Here is a 15,538-nt window from a genome sequence, read left to right as displayed (position 1 = left end):
CAAAAATAGCACATTTTAATTTTCAATATTTATATAAACATCTCAATGTAGAAGACTAAAAATAATATATTATAATATTTAGTTATATAAAAAAAAAAACAAATAATATATGTTAGTGAGATTAAGTGGGGTATATATATAAAATAAAATAATATTACATTGCTCAACCTAGGACTGAATAGAACATCACGAAACAAGATCAAAAGAATCCATGAATCAGTTCCCATGAACTACATATTCTCTAGAGACATCAACATGGGAACTCCACTTCCCATTTTCCCTCCTTTATTCAAAACCCACTTACAATCCCACCAACTTCCACTCTCCTTCTCAAGCTCTTCTTATAACTTCCATTCCAACTTCTCCTTGACTTCCCGACTTCCAACCTTTTCGTGATCATATTCATCCTTCTTTGAAACTCCACTTACAAGTTACAAGTATTGCTTTTGATTCTTAATTCCTTCCGTTATGAAGGAGAAGAAGAGCTTATGAACTTCACTTCCAATAATTTTCTTTGAATTTCCTAACGTTTTCCGCTCACTTACGAGTTAGCCTTCAATGGCATCTAGCTCTGGCGCGGCCCCGACCGGCGCAAGCAAAGCCATAGCTCAGTACACTATGGACGCTCGGCTCGACGCCGTGTTCGAGCAATCAAGCCTCGCCTTCGACTACTCCGAGTCGACTCGAGCCGCGCCGCCGAACTCAGTCCCTGAACACCAAATCACGGCTTATCTCTCCAAGATTCAGCGCGGCGGCTTCATCCAGCCGTTTGGCTGCACCCTAGCCGTCTCCGAACACTCCCTCCACGTCATCGCCTTCTCCACCAACGCTCCCAGCCTCCTCGCCGGCGGCGCCGCCGGCGCCGGCCCAAACCTCCGTCTCGGCACCGATGTCCGCTCCTTCTTCTCCCCGTCCTCCGCCGTTCTCCTCTCTCGCGCAGCCTCCTCCCGCGAGATCAGCCTCCTAAACCCTCTCCTCCTCCACTCCCTCCCTTCCTCCAAACCCTTCCACGCGATCCTCCACCGCATCGACGTCGGCATCGTCATCGATCTCGAACCCTCCCGCTCCGATGACACCGTCCTCTCCGTCGGCGGCGCTGTCCAATCTCAGAAGCTCGCCGTCCGTGCCATTTCCCGTCTCCAATCCCTCCCTGGTGGTGACATCCCTCTTCTCTGCTCCACCGTCGTCTCCCTCGTCCGTGATCTCACCGCCTATGATCGCGTCATGGTCTACAAGTTCCACGACGACCAGCACGGCGAGGTCGTCGCCGAATCCTGCCGCTCCGATCTCGATCCCTATCTCGGACTCCACTACCCGGCCACTGACATCCCTCAAGCCTCTCGCTTCCTCTTCAAGCAAAACCGAGTCCGCATGATCGCCGATTGCAACGCCGCTCCCGTCCCGATTATTCAATCCGAGAGCTTGCCCCAACCTCTCTGCCTCGTTGGCTCGACTCTCCGCGCTCCCCACCAGTGCCACGCCCAGTATATGGCCAACATGGGTTCCATCGCCTCTCTAGCCATGGCTGTCATCGTCAATGGTGAGGACGTCATTTCCGGTGGTTCCATGAAGCTCTGGGGTCTCGTCGTCTGCCACCACACCTCCCCTCGTTGCATCCCTTTCCCTCTCCGCTCCGCTTGCGAGTTCTTAATGCAAGCCTTTGGATTACAGCTCAATATGGAGGTCCAATTGGCTGCCCAGTTCTCAGAGAAGCGAATTCTCAGAACGCAGACTCTCTTGTGCGACATGCTCCTCCGGGATTCACCTCCGGCGATCATCACTCAAAGCCCCAGCGTCATGGACCTTATCAAGTGTAATGGTGCTGCATTGTATCACAGAGAAAGGTACTGGCCTCTCGGAGCTTGTCCTTCTGAGTCTCAGATCAAGGACATTGTGCAATGGTTGCGCGACAGCCACGCTGATTCCACAGGGCTGAGCACTGATAGCTTGGCGGATGCTGGATTCCCTGGTGCTGCTGCATTGGGTGATGCTGTTTGTGGTATGGCTGCGGCGAGGATCAACCGCAAAGATTTCTTGTTCTGGTTCAGGTCTCACACTGCAAAAGAGATCAAATGGGGTGGTGCCAAGCATCACCCGCAGGACAGGGATGACGGGCAGCGAATGCAACCCCGGTCTTCGTTCCAGGCCTTCTTGGAGGTGGTTAAGAGTAGGAGTTTGCCATGGGAGAACTCTGAATTGGATGCTATACATTCCTTGCAGCTTATACTGAGGGATTCTTTCAAAGATGAATTTGATGAGGCCGGGACTAGTGATTCTATGCCACTAGTGAATGTAGAGAAGCCGCAGGAGCAGCAGCAACAGCAGCATGGAGAGATTGAGCAGCTGAGCTCAGTTGCCAGGGAAATGGTTAGATTGATAGAAACTGCAACTGTGCCGATTTTTGCAGTTGATTCAGATGGTAGGATTAATGGCTGGAATCCGAAAGTTGCTGATTTGACAGGATTGCCAGTTGAGGAAGCTATGGGCAAATCGTTGGTGGAAGACCTTGCATTTCAAGGATCAATAGATGTTCTTGATAGGCTTCTTTTCCGGGCATTGCGAGGTAATTTAGTTGCATTACTGCATACCTATTTGAAGATTAAATTTTATTGTAGTGAAATGAAAGTGTGAATGAATTCATTCATGGCAGGCGAGGAAGACAAGAATGTGGAGATAAAGCTGAGGGTTTTTGATTCAGAGAAATCAGGAAATCCGGTTTTCTTGATTGTAAATGCTTGTGCCAGCAGGGACTATGCTAGCAAAATCATCGGTGTTTGTTTTGTTGGGCAAGATGTCACTGGGCAGAGAGTGATGATGGATAAATTCATCCATATACAAGCTGATTATAAGTCCATTGTTCACAGCCCCAACCCTCTGATTCCGCCAATATTTGCTTCAGATGAGAATGTATGCTGCTCAGAGTGGAATACATCAATGGAGAAACTCACTGGATGGTCAGGACATGAAATCATCGGGAAATTGCTCGTCGGAGAGGTTTTCGGTAGTTGCTGTCGACTCAGGAGCTCAGAGACATTGACCAAATTCACAGTCATCCTGCACAATGCAACAACTGGACAGGAAACTGATAAGTTCCCATTCTCCTTCTTCAACAGGGATGGGAAATTTATACAGGCTCTGTTGACAGCGAACACAAGAACAAACATGGATGGCGAGGTAATTGGAGCCTTTTGTTTCTTGCAGATAGCTAGTCCTGAGTTGCAGCAAGCTCTTGAGGTCCAGAGACAGCAAGAAAAGAAATGTTTGTCTAGAACGAAAGAGTTGGCTTACATTTGTCAAGAGATCAAACATCCATTGGGCGGCATTCGGTTTGCAAACTCACTCTTGGAGAGGACTGATTTATCTGATGATCAGAAGCAGTTTCTCAAGACTAGTGCTTCTTGTGAGAAGCAGATGATGAAGATCATAAAAGATGTCGGTTTGGAAAGAATCGAGGACAGGTGAGTTAATATTATACATAGTCATGTTTTGATGAATATATACTTTCTGCTTAAAGACTTGACATCTTGTTTTTCTGATACTAGCTCTTTGGAAATCGACAAAAGTGAATTTATGCTTGGAAGTGTTATAGATGCTGTGGCAAGCCAAGTGATAACACAATTGACAGAAAAAGGCTTGCAACTGATTAGAGATATCCCTGAGGAAACCAAAACCATTTCTGCTTGTGGTGATCAGACTCGAATCCAACAAGTATTGACTGATTTTTTACTGAGCATGATCTCCTTCGCACCGTCCACTGAAGGCTGGATAGAAATACAAGTTAGGACTAATCTGAAGCAGAACTCCAATGGAAATGAAATGGTCCTCCTTCGTTTCAGGTTTGTTCATTTAATGAACCATGTTTGAATTTTATATTAGAATACAAACTAGGATGAAATGCAAGTTAGTTAGGACTAATCTGAAGTAGAGCTTGTTTCATGCCTGTTCATTTAATGAACCATGTTAGAATGTATCAGAATACAAACTAGGATAAAATACAAGTCAGGACTAATCTGAAGCAGTACTCTAATGGAAATGAAATGGTTCTTCTTCGGTTCAGGTCTGTTCATTCAACGAAACATTTTATAATATATTAGAATACAAACTAGAATGAAATACAAGTTAGGACTAATCTGAAGCAGAACTCCAATGAAAACAAAATGCTTCTTCATTTTAGGTCTTCTCATTTAATGAACTATGTTAGCATATAGTAGGATACAAACTAGGATGTGCATCTATGCCAAGGATATTGTTAGAAGCAAGAAAGATGGGAAGAAATTTTTCACTTGAACTCAAACCAGATAAGTACATGCAAATTATTGCTTATTTGAACTCAAATTAAGAACTATTAATGAAGATAATGATGAGCTTGTGTTCATCATAAACCTCTTCCGCCGCTAATATAATAAGCTACATAAGATAACATCATAATATATATACATACTTGTCTTTTGTTTTATAGGATCATGATCCCGGGGGAAGGCCTTTCGCCGGAGCTAGTTCAAGACATGTTTAGGAACTCCGGGTGGGTGACCGAAGAAGGTGTAAACTTGAGTATATGCAGAAAGATATTGAAGTTAATGAATGGGGAGGTTCAATACATTAGAGAGTCAGAGAGATGCTATTTTCTCATTGCCATTGAGCTACCTACAACTCCTACATGAAATTGTTTTGTCTTTGATAACAACATGAATAAAGCCTTGATTTGTGGAAAGAATATCTTGTATTGTGTTACACATCTCTGTTTATGCCCGGTTTTGTTTTGTTTGTGAATTTTTGGAAGGGATTGTATGCAGTGTTTTATGATTAATTACCTTCTTAGGAAAACATTCTTATGTTTTTCTGCTAGTCTCTTAATTTTAATATTTTCTTAAGTTTTTTTTTTAATTTATATGTACTTCTAAATTTTTTAGATGGAATCTTCAATATTATCACAAAAGTCTCTTTATCAACGTTTCTGAGGACTGCTGTTTGTCACTTTACCTAAAAAAAAAAAATTAAAAAGTCTCTTTATAATTAATTAGAGATCAATCAATGTAAGGACTAAAAAGTTATAAAGACTTTTTAAATAAACATTGAGCAAAGTGATTAAAAAAATGTTTTGGGGTTTTATAGATAAATCATAACTTATTTTGATTGAAATAATAATTTATGGTATATTTAAAAGTAATATTTTCCTTATGCTAGACTTTGCAAGCTATTCTTTTAAAGGTTCTTTTTATCTCAATCAAGTGAAATATTGGTATAAACTTCTTAATAAATTATATTAAATTACATTTTGATAAGTATATATATATAAATGACCTGCAAAAATTGTTCTAATCGGACCAATCCCAATGAAAATATTACAAATAACTCCTGATGGAATTATATGAAAGTATAAACACTATACAAAAAAGTTTCGTAATTTATAAATTTTATAGGGTTAGATATGATAAATATTATTTATAAATTTTCCTTATTATAGTCTTTGAAAAACAAATCAATCCTAAATCTAAATTAACAGTTACCCCCAATAAAAACATTAATTTTTATCCACTTAAATTGTATTAAAAAAAAAAATCCTTACCATAGCCCTTCAAATTTATTCTGATTTTAAATGAAAAATACATATAACATCCGCTAGAATTAAAAAGTGTAAACTTTATATACATTCTTTTTTAATTTATAAATTTCATGTGATTAGGTACTAAAAATTATCATTTATGAATTAGAATTGTCCTTATTTAGACATTTAAAAGTATATATAATCACCAATAAAAACTTTAATTTTATTCACTCTTAAACTACTTAAAAGTTTAGCCTTAAAAAAAACACAAACAAAGACTTCATAAAAGTCCTTACCATCTTTTCCTATTCAATAAATATGTGATTTATCCACATTTATTTTAAAAAAAAAAGTCCTTACCATAATCTTTGATAATTATTCAAATTTTTAACTATAATTAAAGGAAAGCATAAATTTTGTATAAATTTTTTTGCAATTCACAAGGTTTGATATAAAAAAGATCATTCATAAATCGTAACTTTTTCCCTTACCCTAGCACGCGAAAATTTAATCAAATTCAAAATATAAAATTACATATAAGCCCTTGCAAAAACAACATTTTTTATTCCCTCTATAATACTTTAAAAAAACAAACCTTATAATAATTATGCAAATTATAAAATTTTTTTTTGGGTCATTCACAAATTAGATATCTTTCCATGCTCTATAGCTTTTGAAGATTTGACCAAATTTCAAAAATTAAATTGAATATCATTTATTTTTTATTTTTTGATAAATATGATAAAATAATATATATTGTCAGGGGTGTGTGCACAACTTGAAATTGAATATTCAGCAATATACTTTCACCCAATAACACATAACCGAGTCATAAACCTATATCCATAACTAAAGATCGGTTATCATCATCATATTTAACTGGTGTAAGATTTAAGTAATAAAATTCTCACATTAGTGCTTTTAAGCATTGGAGCTAATGTAAATAGACATAAAGTCTCGGGTGTCTTCGGCATTGGAGGAGTTGCAGGAACTGAGCGAGGAGTAGTGTTTATTGTTGTCTTTCTCTGAGGTGGTTGCGTCCCCTCGTTTTGTTGTTGTGGACCTTGTGGTTTGGTTTCAGTCTCTAGTTTTGTTTGGTTTCGTTTTGTTGTGTTGTGATCACTTCTTGTGGTTGTTGTTTGGAGGTTCTTTGTTATCGATGATAGACTTTCTGTACTGGTTTCTTTTTAATTTAGTTGTGGTTTATCCATTTAAAAAAGAGGTCTGTTGGCTACATACCACCTCTTCAAATTATACAAAACTTTTTTTAATTGATTAAACAAGCAAACATTTGCACAAGAGGGCAAAGAAAAATGCAAAACTTATTAATTTCAATGTTTCCTATCTCAAAAATTCAAAACGGGGCAACTTTTCACATGATTAAATTAAAGAATTTTGCAACTTGTCATTGACTGATTGCTTGATCATCAGCATTCTTCCTCACTTTGCATTGAAGGTTCACGGACCAAAGCATGCACATGCATGGCTTTCAGAGACCAAAATCAGCAACAGAACTCCAACTTTCTTATCAGAAACTGTGAATCTTTTCAGTTATTTATGAAAACTGATGTATTTTGTTGACTCCTCCATCTTCTTGTATTCACAAGTTCTCAATTTAATTATATATCATCCCAACTTCAAGACAAAATTTTGCTTCTTTATATATATATATATATATATATATCACTGATTCTTTTCTCAGTACTTTGAAGAAGATGGAGTTTGGTAATGATGAGTTGATGAAGAAAATAAGAGAACTAGAGGCAGAACATGCACTGTTGAAGCAGGAGATGTCGAGGTTGATGCTCGGAGATAATCGTCGGTCCGATAATCAATATCTCAATATACTTCAATCCATGGGACAATCTGTTCACATATTTGATCTCTCTGGAAAAATTATTTACTGGTCTGTCTCTGAATTATATTTGGTATTTTAGTGTATCAGAAAAAAAGTCTATGTTTCATATGTTTCTGTTATCTTTATATGGTGTACATGCAGGAATACTGCAGCTGAGAAGCTTTATGGATATTCAGAATTAGAAGCAATTGGAAAGGATGCAATAGAGTTATTAGTCGATGCCCGAGATTTCGGTATTGGGAGTAATATAGTATATAGAAGCATAAAAGGGGAGAGTTGGATGGGGAAATTTCCTTTGAAAAATAAGAGTGGGGAGAGATTTTTAGCTGTTGCTGCAAACTCTCCTTTTTATGATGATCATGGGATTTTCATTGGTATAATTTGTGTTTCGAGTGATTTACGATGTTTTCGGGAAGTTCATTTACCAGAGAAGATCAGTTGTCAACAGCCTCTTTCAGCTTCAATTGCTGAAAAATTTTCTAATCTTGTGAGTTTTGTAGTTTTCTTTTTTTTTTTCCCTTAAATTTTGATATACTATCAAAGATATATTGTTTACTCTGTTCTTGTTATTGTGTCTGCTTCTTGATGAAATACAGGCTGCTAAGATGACCGAAAGAGTTCTTTCGAGGATTAAGACGGCGACGATGGAGAATAGCCTTGCAAGACGGCAAAGTGATTCGATGACAAGTGAGCCGATAATTCCTGAAAGAAATGAGGAAGTAGAGAAGAAGACATTATCTCTGAACTTAATAAGTTTAAAAGCAGAGACTTGGATTACTAAGAAAGGCATGTCATGGCCTGGAAGAGCGACAGAAAAAGACGGTGGTAATGCAATAAACCGATCCGTTTGGCCATCGATAGAAGACAATGATTCTTATAATTTAAGGAATTCATCAGAATCTAATATGAAACAAAGTAATTCAGTGAATGAGAGAAGTAGGAATGAAATTACTCTTGATGCTCAAGAATCATCGTCATCTTTCAATGCAGATAGTTCAAATAGTATTAACAGCAGTGGAAGCACAAGTAGTAACACAATGCAGAAAGTTGAAATGGAGATTGACTGTTTAGATTATGAAATTGTATGGGAAGATCTCTCAATTGGAGTACAAATTGGTCAAGGTATTTGCTTAATTTTTTATCGTATTTTTCCTTCATGCATGTTCGATATATTACGATGTTATCTTATGTATCTGTATTATAGGTTCTTACGGAACGGTTTATCATGCTCTTTGGTATGGTTCGGTATGTTCATCGACTTATATTTATCTAAATGAATAACAATTCAGCAGCAAAAATATTGCAACAAAAAGAATAATTTTGTGTTTTGTTTGCAGGATGTTGCAGTCAAAGTATTCCCAAAATGTGAATACTCAGATGAAACTATACTTTCTTTCAAAAAAGAGGTATGATTATGGTTAACAATCAAAATTTTTGCTACTAATTGAAACAAATCACATTGTGATTTTTCGTATTTTTCCTTCTTTTCGGTTTTGCGAAGATATCAGTAATGAAGAGGCTAAGGCATCCGAATATACTTCTTTTCATGGGAGCTGTTCTCCGCAACACCTTTCAATCATCACTGAATTCCTTCCCCGGTATTCAATCTTCGCTTCTTTGTTAAATACAAACCAAACATACATATTATCTTAGTTCAATGAAAAACTCAGATATATATATATATATATATATATTCAAATCCATATTTTCCAAATTAATTGATGTCAAACTATTATTTCGAGCTAATCATGAACATGTAGATGCTAAATTTCTTTGTGTTGCAGAGGGAGCCTATTTCGGGTACTTCGAAGGAATGTAAACCGATTAGATTGGAAACGCAGAATTCACGTCGCATTAGATGTTGTAAGCAATGATCTAAATCAGTCACTCTGTTAAAGTATCAACAGAAATAATTTCTGAAACTTGTTTATGAATTATTAGGCAAGAGGCATGAATTATCTGCATAAATGCAATCCTCCTGTCATTCATCGAGATTTGAAATCGTCGAACTTGTTAGTAGATAAAAATTGGACAGTGAAGGTTGGTTTATTGTATTCGAATTTATCGTCTTTATAAAATAACTTCGATGATTTTGATGATGTTACATGAAAATTAATGTTTGTAGGTTGGAGACTTTGGTCTGTCAAGACTGAAACATGAGACTTATTTGATGACAAAGAGTGGGAAAGGAACAGTATGTGTATAATTATATCTTTGTATTTTTACTAGCTTTTATTTATATGATTTCTGAAAGTATAATTTAATTTGTTTTATTTTAATTAATTTTTATTTGAAGCCACAATGGATGGCTCCTGAAGTTCTTCGTGATGAGCCATCAGATGAGAAGTAAGTTGTATTAATTTTATTATTATTATTTTTTAAGAAGGTTAATAATTATGTAATTAATGTCTTGTTGTGGAAATTCAGGTCTGATGTTTATAGTTATGGAGTGATACTGTGGGAGCTTGTTACTGAGAAGATCCCATGGGATAATTTGAATTCCATGCAGGTATTATTCTCTTTTTTTTTAAAAAAAAAATACTCCATTTTTATTTAGATTTTTTTCACTTATTATTATTATTATTATTATTATTATTATTATTATTATTATTATTATTATTACATTTGGAGAAACATAAAATTACTTGTACACCTGCTTGAAGTTTCTTCTATATATATATATATATATATAAAGGGTTTTTTTTTCTATATATCTTAAAAATTTGCCTGATTATTTACCTCACAATAAACCAAATGCCAATATGATATATATAAATTTCAATCATCATAAAATTAATATTTTTGTGTATATACACCTAAAAAAATTAAATTCATTTTATTCATTACGTCAAAATTTAAAATTTTTTTATAATAGTTAAGTCAATATTTTTGCATATATACCTCAAAAGATTTTAATCAAATTTTATTTATTACATTCAAATAAACATTAATATTGCCAAAGTATTTTAGGAATTTAAATAAAGTTATAATTCTATTGCTTAAAGAATTAGTAATTTTAATAGTGTATGCCATGTAATATATATATATATATATTATATACGTAAATAAATCAAATTTGATTTTTTTTTTTTTATAATTCAGAATTGTTACATGATGCTGTTATTGGTTATTTTATCGGTAAATTATATAGGTGATTGGTGCAGTTGGTTTCATGAACCAAAGATTGGAGATACCAAAAGACTTGGACCCAAAATGGGAGTCAATTATAAAAAGTTGTTGGCATAGGTATATTTATACATAAGTAATTTTTTTATCATGTTAATAAAGTATTTTATTAAGTTTTTAATTAGATTACTTTGAGCTAATTTAACTTTTGTGTTTTATTAGTGACCCTTATTGTCGGCCATCTTTTGAAGAATTGCTTGAAAAAATTAAAGAGTAACAGAAACAATACAGTACACAAAGTCAAATATCTTGTCTTGAGTAATGCATCTATTTTATTAATGTAATAGTTATGCATTTCTTCAGTTATTTCATATCAGTTATTGAAAATTTTTATATGTTTTATAATAATTTTTGTGAGTGATTTTTTTAATTTTATTTGGATGATAAAAGTAAGTTAAGGGCTTCTATTTTAATGATTTATGAATAAAATAAAAGAAGAAAAAAGGAACTTTCTAGAGTTATTATTGGTAATAACAAATGATATAGATATTAAATAAAAAGCATGATAAGAAAGATTGTCATGGTTGGCATGGGTTTGAAAAGGGAAGCTTTGAAAAAAATTAATTTCGTCACTTGATCTTTCAAAAAGGTTGGTAAAGTATTAATGAAGAGATTTGGCTTTTTTTGGCACTTGTCCTTCAAATGGGATGGCCATGAAACAATTAAACCTAACAAAACAACTAAAAGCTATTGTTAATGCAAGTAATAATTCATCCTTAATATTTATATATCCATGAATATGCAATAAATATAAAGAGAAACAAAAAATTATATATACTGAACACCTTTGATTTTATTTACCTCTTCTTATTACTTCTTCACTATTTTATTCATAACAAACCGGAGTACTTATAATCATTCAAGAAAGAAATAAATGATCAAAATTAATTCGAACCAATAGTTCAAAATACATTGATAAGTGAAAATATAATAGTGATAGCAGTTGCTACAATAAAATAAAACATGGGCGGCTACTACAGATCGACAATTCCTATAATATAATGTGGGCGGCTGCTACAGTAATATCATTTGGTATATTGCCATTGTCCCATCATTTGCTACAGTCAACATTCACTATTTTTATAGTATTCATAATAAAAGCCATTTTTTCCTTTTTATTTAAATATCTTGTTTTAAATAACCTATAAAAGTTTTTGTTAATATTAGTATTGTTTTTGCAAAACATTGTTTATTTTTAATATAAGAACGAAACACATAAAAAAAAAATGAACTTTCTCCATATGTTTTTATTTGCATGTAATTATATGTTATTTTTTTAAAGATTTTGATACAATTTAATTCTTAACTCGAAGTGTTCTGAAATTATAAGATGGAGTTCTTAATAAAAATGAGCATTATCTTTACTAAATATGGGATAGACTTGGTATTTGTTACCTAAATGGAAATGATTAGTTTATTAAATCTAATTGCATTCAATTCTCTGTTTTGTGTCACTCAAAAAAAAAAAAAAAAAAAAAGTTACCATTTATATATTTTTTTCCCCTTATAAATTTGAAGAACCACAAATTCATTTATTTTTTAAATAAATCATCATGCATAAATAATTTAATTAATAAATAAAACTTAATGAATTTGAAGCAAATCTTTTGGAAAATCATCAAGGTTTTTATTTATATTTGTACAATTTAATTAAAATTATATATATAATTAGAGTCTTTTTTTTTTTTTCAAATATAGGTGGTCGGTGACTACTTTTGATTTTTGAGGATTTGTCTGTTCTTTAGAAGCAAATCTTAATGACCACATGAATTTTTTTTTCCGATAATTTTGAAGGACCACACATTTATTTTTTTAAAAAAAAATAATAAATCATCATGCATAAATAATTGAATAAATAAATAAAACTAAATTTGGAAAATACAAACCTAAAGCAACACACACACACACACATATATATATATATATAGAGCGAGAGAGAGAGGGAGAGAGAGTTTAGGTCTATAAATGAACCAATGCGTTTGTTAAAAGCTCGAAGGGTCGGCTAGTCAAGGGTTCGACTCGGCTAGTTCATTAAGGTAAACGAACGACTCTCAAGCCTAATTATTGAGCTTGTAAGATAAACTAGCCGAGTATAAATACCACTAAGCTCGCCTCATTAAGGCTCGTGAACAAACTCATTTATTATATCGTTAAAAGTTTGTTTACAAAAATCGTTAAATAAGTAGTTTATTGTATCATTAGAGGCTTATTTACAAAAAAAAAGTTGTGGGTGTTTGTTTTTACATATTTATTTTTTTTATTATTGTTGACTTATTTAATTAGATGTCTAATGAGCTTGAATTCGAGCATAAACTCGTGCCAAGCGGTCCAAGTCTTAAATGATTCCATATATAAGTTTAAATTATTATTTTACTAAAATAATTCTCGAGCTCAAATTAAACCGAGCAGAACTTGATAATGATTCATTAAATGAGCTTCAACGACACACTTGAATACAAAAATAAAAAATAAAAAAATTGTCGAACCTTAATTGAGCTAATGAGCCGAACCTAAGCCTCAAAATTTCTTAACAAGCTGAGCCCCGAGCCTTACTAATAAAGCTTGAAATAAACTCGGCCGAGCTCGAGCTCGAGCTTGGTTGAAATAGTAATAAGTTGAACTTGAACGTGGCAAAGCTAAACTTATATACACCCCTAATTGAGTTCAGTTTGGACTCAATTATATAAAACATAAGGAAATTGGTTTTTATTTTAATTTGAAAAATAAAAAATAAATCGAATAAAAAATCAAAAATTACAAATAATAATATTAGTAAATCTAAAAATAAACACAAAATCTATCCGCGTGACCACCACCAACAAAACAACAATGACAGCGCACATGCACCGACAGTCCGCTGCTTCTCATCACTAACCTTCTTTGAAAAAAAAATCCATTCTAAAACCTGAAATCTTTAGTGCTTTAGGACATGTGTGTCAAACCATAATAAATTTTAAAATTAAAATTGTTCAATATTATTTTTAAAATTTAATAAAACCATTAAATAACTCACTGACACCTCCAATAAAATAAAAAACAAGACTCTGTTGACTCTGTTCTATCATTATTGTTTTGTGTGTTCTTTCTATTTTATTTTTAATATTTCAATTTTAGTTTATTCATTGCTAATGATTTATTTTTAATGTATGTATTATTTTCTTAAAAAATTAAAAATAAAACTCATATGGTGATACTGAGCTAAGGTACTGGAAACATGCTAGCTAGTAGTATCAAATGGTACACAATTTATGTAAGGAGGGAAAGAAAGTCAAAGTGAAAGTCAAACAAAGGGCCAGAGTGGGACATTATCACTATCAATGATATTAATTAGAGCACGAAATTTAAAGTAGAATAGACGGTGAGATCTTTGCCAGGTGGCCTGTTATTGGTCATAGAAGTTGGGTGAGAGTTGGGGACGTGCATTAAACTCCATGTGCGACAACGTTATCAGAAGAGAAATAAGGATCAAGATCTTAATTAATTTGACGTCCATGTCAATATTGCCAACCTTTTTAGTATGCATTACAGTGTATGATATTTGTGCATATATAGATATATGCGTCATCGTCCCAACTACCTGCATTTATATGTTTTTTCAGTGTATAAATAGATGGGCACTACACAAGAAGTGAAGTAGGTTGTGAGTGAGTGAAAACTTGGTTAATATTGAAGAGATGGGGAGGTTTGGGAAGTGTGTGGGAGTGATGGGGTTGATGGTTTTGGGTTTGGTTATGATTGTGGGGGTTGTGGAAGGGAGGCGTTTAGAGAAGGATACTTTTATTGGAGGTGAAGGTGGAGGTGGAGGAGGTGGTGGTGGTGGTTTTGGAGGTGGTGGTGGTGCTGGTGGAGGCTTTGGAGGAGGTAAAGGTGGTGGTTTTGGTATTGGTGGTGGGCATGGTGGTGGTCATGGTGGTGGAGCTGGTGTAGGCGGAGGAATAGGTGGTGGTCATGGTGGAGGCATTGGTGGCGGAGGTGGTTCCGGTGGAGGGATAGGTGGTGGTCACGGTGGAGGTATCGGTGGTGGAGGTGGCTCCGCTGGAGGTATTGGTGGTGGTGGTGGTTCTGGTGGAGGGATAGGTGGTGGTCATGGTGGAGGTATTGGTGTCGGAGGTGGCGGAGGTGGAGGCATTGGTGGTGGTGGTGGTTCTGGTGGAGGGATAGGTGGTGGTCATGGTGGAGGTATTGGTGGCGGAGGTGGTTCCGGTGGAGGGATAGGTGGTGGTCATGGTGGAGGCATCGGTGGCGGAGGTGGCTCCGGTGGAGGCATTGGTGGCGGCGGTGGTTCCGGTGGAGGGATAGGTGGTGGTCATGGTGGAGGCATCGGTGGAGGAGGTGGTTCTGGTGGAGGGATAGGTGGTGGTTCCGGTGGAGGTATCGGTGGTGGAGGTGGTTCCGGTGGAGGGATAGGTGGTGGTTCCGGCGGAGGCATCGGTGGTGGAGGTGGTTCCGGTGGAGGCATAGGTGGTGGTCATGGTGGAGGCATCGGCAGTGGAGGTGGAACCGGTGGAGGCATTGGTGGTGGTGCAGGCGGTGGTTCCGGTGGAGGCGTTGGTGGAGGTCATGGTGGAGGCATAGGTGGCGGTGGTGGTGCCGGGGGAGGCATTGGCGGTGGTGCTGGTGGAGGCTTTGGCGGTGGTCATGGCGGAGGCATTGGTGGTGGTGGTGGTGCCGGTGGAGGATTTGGCGGTGGTCATGGTGGGGGCATCGGTGGAGGCGTAGGTGGTGGAGCCGGTGGAGGCTTCGGTGGTGGCGGAGGTGTTGGAGGTGGTCATGGTGGTGGTGGTGGTGCCGGCGGAGGCTTCGGAGGCGGCAGTGGTGGCGGTGGAGGGGAAGGAGGCTTTTAAGCATGCATGCACCTCCTACAACTCATAATTAAATATTTAATTAAGTATATGTGTGTGCTATTAGCTTTTAATCTACTGTTTTTATCCTAATAATTTCCATATATA

General features: G+C 35.9%; 3 protein-coding genes across 3 annotated transcripts; all 3 read left to right on the top strand.

Moving 5' to 3' along the window:
* Nucleotides 1–167: 167 nt before the first annotated feature.
* On the top strand, nt 168–4,871 carry LOC120264853 (phytochrome B-like). Its single transcript, XM_039272720.1, has 4 exons — nt 168–2,563; nt 2,651–3,458; nt 3,543–3,836; nt 4,460–4,871. Exons 1-4 carry the CDS (start codon nt 559–561, stop codon nt 4,659–4,661), a joined length of 3,309 nt encoding a protein of 1,102 aa, XP_039128654.1. The 5' UTR covers nt 168–558; the 3' UTR covers nt 4,662–4,871.
* Nucleotides 4,872–7,219: 2,348 nt separating this feature from the next.
* On the top strand, nt 7,220–10,900 carry LOC120265630 (probable serine/threonine-protein kinase DDB_G0267514). Its single transcript, XM_039273579.1, is given in 14 exon segments — nt 7,220–7,451; nt 7,545–7,890; nt 8,000–8,525; nt 8,608–8,648; nt 8,741–8,809; nt 8,905–8,956; nt 8,959–9,001; nt 9,188–9,266; nt 9,345–9,443; nt 9,529–9,597; nt 9,700–9,749; nt 9,831–9,912; nt 10,555–10,649; nt 10,752–10,900. Coding segments are annotated over 14 exon segments (1,797 nt in total). The 5' UTR covers nt 7,220–7,260; the 3' UTR covers nt 10,807–10,900.
* Nucleotides 10,901–14,263: 3,363 nt separating this feature from the next.
* Nucleotides 14,264–15,433, top strand: LOC120264693 (glycine-rich cell wall structural protein-like). Its single transcript, XM_039272515.1, has 2 exons — nt 14,264–14,375; nt 14,418–15,433. Exons 1-2 carry the CDS (start codon nt 14,264–14,266, stop codon nt 15,431–15,433), a joined length of 1,128 nt encoding a protein of 375 aa, XP_039128449.1.
* Nucleotides 15,434–15,538: the final 105 nt, after the last annotated feature.

The sequence above is a fragment of the Dioscorea cayenensis genome, chromosome 7 (genome assembly GCF_009730915.1).
Source record: "Dioscorea cayenensis subsp. rotundata cultivar TDr96_F1 chromosome 7, TDr96_F1_v2_PseudoChromosome.rev07_lg8_w22 25.fasta, whole genome shotgun sequence".
Taxonomy (NCBI): domain Eukaryota; kingdom Viridiplantae; phylum Streptophyta; class Magnoliopsida; order Dioscoreales; family Dioscoreaceae; genus Dioscorea; species Dioscorea cayenensis.
Note: the sequence above shows the minus strand (reverse complement) of the source record. Positions and strands in the feature narration are given on the sequence as shown.